This window comes from Mus pahari, chromosome 23 (assembly GCF_900095145.1).
Source record: "Mus pahari chromosome 23, PAHARI_EIJ_v1.1, whole genome shotgun sequence".
In the NCBI taxonomy this organism is placed as follows: Eukaryota; Metazoa; Chordata; class Mammalia; order Rodentia; family Muridae; genus Mus; species Mus pahari.
In genome coordinates this window covers 25,006,537-25,014,539 of record NC_034612.1, presented here as the reverse complement: position 1 = coordinate 25,014,539, position 8,003 = coordinate 25,006,537, and the positions used below count along the sequence as shown (strand labels likewise).

At 45.3% G+C, this 8,003-nt stretch overlaps 1 protein-coding gene across 3 annotated transcripts; it reads left to right on the top strand.

Annotated features, from left to right (window-relative positions):
- Positions 1–1,119: 1,119 nt before the first annotated feature.
- Positions 1,120–4,377, top strand: Mrps17 (mitochondrial ribosomal protein S17). Of its 3 annotated transcripts, none has more exons than XM_021187124.2 (3): positions 1,120–1,164; positions 2,319–2,458; positions 3,518–4,377. In XM_021187124.2, exons 2-3 carry the CDS (start codon positions 2,336–2,338, stop codon positions 3,755–3,757), a joined length of 363 nt encoding a protein of 120 aa, XP_021042783.1. In that variant the 5' UTR covers positions 1,120–1,164; positions 2,319–2,335; the 3' UTR covers positions 3,758–4,377. The 3 variants fall into 3 exon arrangements, with proteins under 3 accessions (XP_021042783.1, XP_029389586.1, XP_029389587.1); XM_029533726.1 differs by lacking the exon at positions 1,120–1,164 and adding an exon at positions 1,172–1,327; XM_029533727.1 differs by lacking the exon at positions 1,120–1,164 and adding an exon at positions 1,401–1,419.
- Positions 4,378–8,003: the final 3,626 nt, after the last annotated feature.

Genomic DNA, 8,003 nt, shown 5'->3' with positions numbered 1-8,003 from the left:
TGTGTGTGTGTGTGTGTGTGTGTGTGTGAAAATGTTCTCTGTATTTACACTCTTTTACTACCCACTTCATACCCGGTTTGCTTTTGTTTTTCATTTGCCTCTAATAGACTGTGAGCATCTGTGGGCAAGTTTCTCTTTTAATCGTCTTTTCCCTACAATGCCTAACACAGATTCTTAGAATATGTGTTCCAGAAATGTTTGCTAAGAAAAAAAATGGGTTGGACAGATTGATGCGTTGTTTTAGTGTTGTTATTTTAATACTGGGGATTGTTTCTAAGACATGGTGCATGAAGGGAAAGCCCTTGGCCATTTGGCCATATTTCTGTGCCACTACATCCTGCTTTAATATTAACTTGAAATGTTTTGACCTACATATTATACATATTTATGAGATACACTGTGATATTGCAGTGCACGCATACAGTAATGTCAGGGTAGTTGGCATATCCACACACTTATCACATCTTTGCCTTAAAAAATATTCAGAACGGGCTGGTGAGATGGCTCAGCAGGTAAGAGCACCCGACTGCTCTTCCGAAGGTCCTGAGTTCAAATGCCAGCAACCACATGGTGGCTCACAACCATCTGACTCCCTCTTCTGGAGTGTCTGAAGACAGCTACAGTGTACTGACATATAATAAATAAATAAATCTTTGAAAAAAAAAATTTATTTAAAAAAAATATTCAGAAGCACCTGTATCTTCTACTCTGACGTATGCAAATACTACACTGTGCAACAGGACATTAGAAATTATGATAGATCATGCCTGTAATCCAGCCCTGGAGAGGCAGAGGCAAGGCAGATGTAGTGTGAGACTGTTAAAAAAGAAAAGGAGTTTCTGTCTGACAAATCCAAGGTCCTTTGATTTGAAGACATGTCCAGTCTATTCCTGGGAAATCGAGAGAGCAGGAAACAAAAGAAAAGGTAGGACGCCCCTGCGCATCTATTTTAGTGCCTAGGGAAACGTATAAGCGCGACACAATTAGCCCCAGGAGTTCCGCCGGGAGGTGTGGTTTCAAATAGATTGGGCGGATTCTTATCTTTAGCCCCGCCCAAGACTGACAGGACTGGCGCCCTGTGAAATGAGAGGGGTGGGGCCACCGCACCGTGTACGTCATCACGCTGCGCCCAGGTCCCCGCCGGCCTTGTGGGAGCCTCCGGAGGTGAGCGAGGGTTCCATTCGGGTCTGGGTGGCCGGGGTCAGCGGTGCTGTGTCCCCTGTCCATTCCCCTGGTGGTTTCGGTAGCGACTGATTCCCAGAGCGGCTCCGAGTCCAAGTCTCGTCGTTCCTGGACAGGAAGCTGGCTGACCGGCCCAGGTCTTGCGGTGAGCCCCTGTGTGTTACGGTAGCAGGCTGCAGTGGCTGTAACTGAGACCGACAGCCGCAGAAGGGGCTGTGACCTCGCGATCGTGCCCTGGTAACGACAAGGAATGATCCCCGCAGACCGGGGACCAGTTCCGAGAAAGGATACCAAGTGACACGGGGTGTTGCCCAGGTGTTTCTAAATGGTTACAGAACAAGTAATCGTGGGTAAAGGGTAAATAAGGAGACTTGTCTTCTAGTGATCTCGTAGGCACCTGTACGTAGAAGAGCTTTGGTCTGTAGAGCATCCGTGATCCGAATGATTAAGTTAGAGAAGCACCAAGGCTGGTCCCTTAACTGCTTATTTTTCCCACTGTATCCTTCCTCATTTTGATAGAGGGACTCCAGTGTGACCAGTTTACTTGTGTGCTTACACACTAATAGTTCCTCGAAACACGTGTGAGTAGGCCACGTTATTCCTAACTTTTCTGTATAGGGAATCTGAGGGTTAGGTCCATTTTCAACTTTGTAAACATTATAAAGATAAGACCTGTAAGCATCTCTGGCCTGGCTGTTTCAGAAAGGTAGAAAAAAAAAAAATGACTACTGGACACGGGCATTTTGCCTGACTAAATTCGCTTGGTAAACTCTAACAATCTGAAGGCTAGTTTAAATGGGGGTATTGTGGCACCAACCTGTGTGTAGTTTCAGAGGATCCCCAGGAACGGGTGCTACAGAGGTTTTGAGCCACTGTAAGGGTGCTGATAACTGAACCCAGGTCCTCTGGAAGAGCAACCAGTGCTTAGCTGCTTAGGCATCGCTCTAGCCCAACTCACGGGAGGCAAATGTAGAACCATCTCCCAATTTAAGGCAAGCCTGGGCTACAGTGAAGAAAGGTAAACTTCAAGAAAAAGAAACAGCCATTGGTTTGTTAATGGGTAGGGGAAGCGGGGCAAGACTATGTCTTAACAATGTTAAGCTTTGAGGGCTTTTTGTTTGCTTATTTTATTTTAGGTGCTTACAGACACATAATGTCAATAGTCCGTTCATCCGTCCACGCCAAATGGGTTGTGGGGAAGGTGATTGGTACAGCCATGATAAAAACGGCTAAAGTAAGAGCGACCAGACTTGTTTTGGATCCCTACTTACTGAAGGTGAGGGTCAACACTTAATTTAAAATGCCATCGATAAGTTACCGACGTTCTACTGCAGCTGGTCTCAGCCTGTGGGTCGCGACGCATTTGGGAGTCACGTATCAGATGTTTCATTATGACTCATAACAGTAGCATAATTATGGCTACGAGGTAGCAACGGAAATAGTGTTATGGTTGGGGGTCACCACAGTATGAGGAACTGACTGTATTAAAGGGTTGCAGCATTAGGAAGGTTGAGGACCACTGCTGTAGGATCAGAGCGGAAAAGCATTTCCCTGTCGATAAAAGAGAAGTTGAGCGTCTGCAGCAACCTGCTGTACCCACTGCTGACCTGTAGGTGTGACCTGGTTATTGGAGGCTTTCAGGAGCACACAGTTCATTCTCATGTTTCCTGTAGTGACTAGCTAAGCAGAACAGCACGGGAACAGGATAAGACACCTAGTCCCTTCTTCCCAGTAAGAGACATCCCAGTAAAGAGACGTTTGAGCCGACCCTCCAGTACAATTCTATTCCTGGGCCGGGTGGCAAGAAGTCTTTCCACCGTTGGTGAATACATTGTGATGGATCTTGCGGCTGTGATAGGGCATGGCCTCCGGCAGAAACAGCAAGCGGTTTTAAGGAGTCAAGGACAGTTGGAGGTGGACAGCGAAGGATCCTTTGTGCTTTGTTGCTCTGTTTTGTTTGGGGACAGGGTCACTCTCTGTGGCCCTGGCTGTCCTGGAACTCAATATGTAGACCAGGCTGGTTTTGAACCCACAGAGATCCACCCGCCTCTGCCGTTGGTCTGAACCACTATACCTAGGAATCCATAAGGGCCAGCTGAAGGAGTGAGGAAGGGGATTTTGCAAAACCGTGGGGTAGAAACAATAAAGAATTGAACTAGAGTGGCAGCAGTGGGTGTGGTGTGGGAAAGGCCGACCTCGGCAAGAAGGGACGGAGCTGTGGTTTGTGAGATGAATAGGGAGAGAGGGGTAGCTTCCTGGGAGTTGGTTTTTCGTGATCTTTTTGCATCACAGGTCCCAGATGGGAGTTACTGATCTGCCGCTCTCCTCTCCCCAGTACTTTAATAAGCGGAAAACCTACTTTGCTCACGATGCCCTTCAGCAGTGCAGCGTCGGAGACATCGTGCTCCTCAGAGCTTTGCCCGTCCCACGATCGAAGCATGTGAAGCATGAACTGGCTGAGATCATCTTCAAAGTCGGCCGAGTTATCGACCCGGTCACCGGAAAGCCCTGTGCAGGAACTGCCTACCTAGAGAGCCCCCTCAGCGAGCCTCGGGAGGAGCTCAAGGTCTCCTGAACCTGGGAAAGGAGGAGCCAGAGGGATTTCTCTCTATGTGTTTTGCTCAATGGTTTTCATTACTGTTTCTCCTGTGACATTAAAAGTAGTCAGCGAAGCAAAGAGCTTAGTGCCCCATANAGGTTTGCATCCTTTTTCAGAGTCTCTGAACTGAAGGTACTTTCCGATTACTCTGTATGCCTAAGGATGCTGCATCATTTTGTAAGCTCACTGTCCTAGATCGTATATATTGTCTCATTGGTCATTGCCTCGCTCAAAGAAATCTTGGACTTGGCACCTTTATTTTGAAAGAAGAAAACCTTTTGATAATGACATAAAAGGCTAAACTTAGTTTTGATCGCTTAGTTTTTCAAAATTCATTGTGTGTGTCCATGATGCCTGTGTGGGCCCACATGCCACCGCACGCACACTGTGGCAGCCAGAGGACAACTTTGTGGAGTCGGGTCTCCTTTCACTCTTACATGGTTCCCAGTAACACACCTGTGCCCACTGAGCCATGCTATTGGCACCGAGTTTTAATGATTCATATTCAAAGTAAATTGGGGTGTTTTGTTGTGGTTTTGGAGACAAGGTTTCTCTGTGTAGCCTTGGCTCTCCTGGAACTAGCTCTGTAGACCAGGCCGGACTCCATATCACAGAGATCTGCCTCTCACTGCCACTGCCTCTGAAGTACTGGGATTTAAGGTGTGTGCCACCACTACTGGCTAGTAAATTTATTTATTTTTCCTCCTTATTTCACCAACTTGCAAGGGGAAATGTTTTAAATGCTATAAAGCTTCTTACTGCAGAAACTTTGGCCTATATATTTCGGTTTTCTAACTCCTAGAAGGAGACTTGAATTTATAGTCCTACCTCAAGCTCCAGTTAGCTAGGATTAGTAGGTGTATTCTTCAAGGCCTAGTTTAATAGACAATATCAGTGATGACCATCAGGCTCCCAAAATGGAAAGGGACACATAGTTGCCCTTAGGAAAGATAGGACCCATGGAGAGACCAGATAACTTCCTGAGCGGGGACGGGTGGGGGGTGCCTCTGCAGACTCTTAAATGATGGGTATGGAGAAGGCAGTTCAAACAGGAAAGTGTGAAATCCTCAATAATACCATGGCCAGTGAAGCTGGAGAGATGGCCCAGTAGTTAGGAACTCTTGGGGTCCAGAATCACCTCGCAAACTTCATAAGCACCAATATTAGTCACACAGGGAGAGTTTATTGAGCATACACCCCAGAACTTCAGGAACTGAACCGTGACCCCAAGGTAAGATCTTACAGGGTTTTTAAGCCCAAAATCCACAGCCAAGTTATTTTACCAATCAGGATTTAGGGATAGGGCGTTTCCTTAGGCACATGTCTTTGTTGTATTTCCTTAGGAACATGTCTTTGTTGTACACGTACCCTGTTTCCATTGGTTGGGGTGTTCAACTGTGGCAGGAGACTTGCCTTGTCTAATATTCATGGTCTCACTTGTCTACCAGGATAGGACTTATCTAACAGTCCTGTCTTAACTTGCCATCCAGGGTGTCAGTTACCCGCTCACATGGCTCTCTCTGCCAAGTAAGATGTCAGTTCCCAGGGAGGTTTGGGGAACTTAAATTTTACTTGACCACTGCTTAAAATGGAATTTTTAGTCCAAATAGTTCCTTATATTGGTGCAGGTGTCTCTCTTGTCTTGGGGTTCATCCCAGGGGCAGCTTAGAAAAGCAAATACCATAAAAGCGTATAGACAGGTGCAGGAAGTACTGCTGGGTGGTTGGTTCCAGTCCAAGCTTATTGTGGGTAACAATACAAAACAGTTCTACTGACTTCTAGCGTGATTGGTTTCCAAGGGCATAGAAGACAACAGAATATGTAATCAATCTCGGTGTTAGGTTCCTAGTAACAGCAAAACCATTTGAAAAAGTCATTATAACAGCAGGCTAGGGCTGGAGAGGTGGCTCAGCAGTCAAGAGCACTGACTGCTTGCTCTTCCAGAGGTCCTGAGTTCCGGATTTGAACTCCGGACCTTGGGAAGAGCAGTCGGGTGCTCTTACCCACTGAGCCATCTCACCAGCCCCTGTTTGTTTTGTTTTGTTTTTTTTTAATTAAAATAATAATGGCAGGCTGGCCAAGTAGCTGTCACCTAGGCCTTAACAGGAACACTGGCTGCTTTTGCAAAGGACCCAGGTTCAGTCCTCAACACCCACATCGCATGGCAGTGAACTGTTAACTCCAATTCCAGATATGGGGCCCTCCTCTGTTCGCGGTGTCGGTGTGCACTGCATGCATGTGGCACACAGACACGCCAGCAAAGCTCTCATGCATAAAATAATAACTTTTTTTTTTTTAAACAAAGCATAACCAGGATTTTTTAAAGCAGAAGAGAATTGCTGGGGCAGTTTGAATATGGGTAGACCTCCGAGAAATAGGATAATGGGTTTTTTTTTTAAAGGCTGTCAGAGAAAATGAGTGCAAAGTTAAGCAAAGCCAGTGTAAAGAACTGGATAGAGTAAGATGAAGGGCTGGGAAACTGACTTTAAAAACTGATCCCAAGGCCGGGCAGTGGTGGCACACCCCTTTAATCCCAGCACTCAGCAGGCAAAGGCAGGTGGTCTCCAACTCCAAGCTTCTGTAAGATACCTGACCAATTGATGTGCACGCTGATGTGTCGTTTTCATTAAAGTTTCTTGGGCTTGAGCTACAGTAGTGGTAGAGTACTTGCCCCAAAAGCACAAGGCTACAAGGAGAACAAACATCCTGATGGTGCCCACCTATAAGCCAGCAACCTTGCCACCAAGCCTGACAGCCCGATTGGGTCCAAGTTCCTGGGACACACATGGTAAAAGGGAAAAAAAATCGACTCCCAGAATTCTTCCTCGGGGCTTCGCATGCTTGTTGGCATGGTCCAAGTACCCACACACATACACAAATAAATAAATGTAATTTATAAATTTAACTTTTTTTTTTTAATTAGGCTTCAGGAGATGGGCCTGGTAGTGTACCCCTTTAATCGCAGCACTCAGACAAAGTACAGAGGCCAGCCTGGTCTACATTGTTGAGTTCCAGGCCAGCCAAGGCTACATAGCAATTCTCAGTCTCTCTAATGCTGTGACTCTTTAATACAGTTCTAAATACGCATATGTGAGTGTATCTGCCTGCGGGCAGGCCTGCCTGAAGAGGATAGAGGAGTACTGAAGATGTTCCTAAACCCATCTTCATCTTCGATGGTTGTCTTTGGAGACCTCTTTGAAAAGATCATTGGACCGACTGCAATGGCATCGTGACCCCCACAGGCTGAGAACCACTAGGGTCTTGCCACAGCACCTCCAGTAGGATCTGTGTGACAAGTTCCACAGACTGAGACGATCAACCTCAAAATGGGGGAGGCCTCCTGGAACAGGTTGTGGAACTCTTTGCTAGAGGAAAATAATATTGAGCTGTAGTTCTCATGGCAATCTATCTGTTTTGTTTTCTCTTATTCCTTTTTTTTTTTTTTAAAGATTTATTTATTATATGTAAGTACACTGTAGCTGTCTTCAGACAATCCAGAAGAGGGCATCAGACCTTGTACGGATAGTTATGAGCCACCGTGTAGTTGCTGGGATTTGAACTCTGGACCTTCAGAAGAGCAGTCAGGCGCTCTTACCCACTGAGCCATCTCACCAGCCCTCTTATTCCTTTTCTTATTTACATGTTCCTGGTAGACTAGGCCAAGATCTTAAGCGAGAATAATGGGTAAGAAACCATCCCTAGAGATGGGGCCAGTAACATGACCTTATCCCCAGGGAAACCAACACTTTACTTTCTAAATTATTTACAAAACTATTATGATAAAAAGTTTCCCAACAATAAATTTTCATATGGCTGCACATGTGTCATCGGAGGTGGATTTTGGTATATGGTAAAAAAAAAAAAAAAGCCTTAATTAGAGTTAAAATAGTTTATACATTGAAGATTATAAAAAAAATCAGGCACTACATGTCAAAAAATAATTGACCATGGGGCTGGAAAGTTAGTTCAGTGTTTAAGAGCACTGACCATTAAAGATTTATTAACCTGCTCCTGGAAATATGCACTAGCCTTGGACGACAGCCCCCACTGAATACATCCTTTTAGAATCATTATATTTTGATGATTTATAATGATGTTACCTGTTCTGTTTGTGATTCACTGAATACATAGTTTTAGAGTATAATGCTTGGATGATTTTTGTGCTTTACTGTGCTAAATGATTTTTGTTGGTATCTGTGATTGTTTCACTGGATATAGTTTC

Coding starts and splice junctions, on each gene's coding strand:
- Mrps17 (XM_021187124.2), top strand. CDS start 2,336: ATGTCAATAGTCCGTTCATCCGTCCACGCCAAATGGGTTGTGGGGAAG. Junction 2,459..3,517: donor TGGATCCCTACTTACTGAAG/GTGAGGGTCAAC, acceptor TCCTCTCCCCAG/TACTTTAATAAGCGGAAAAC.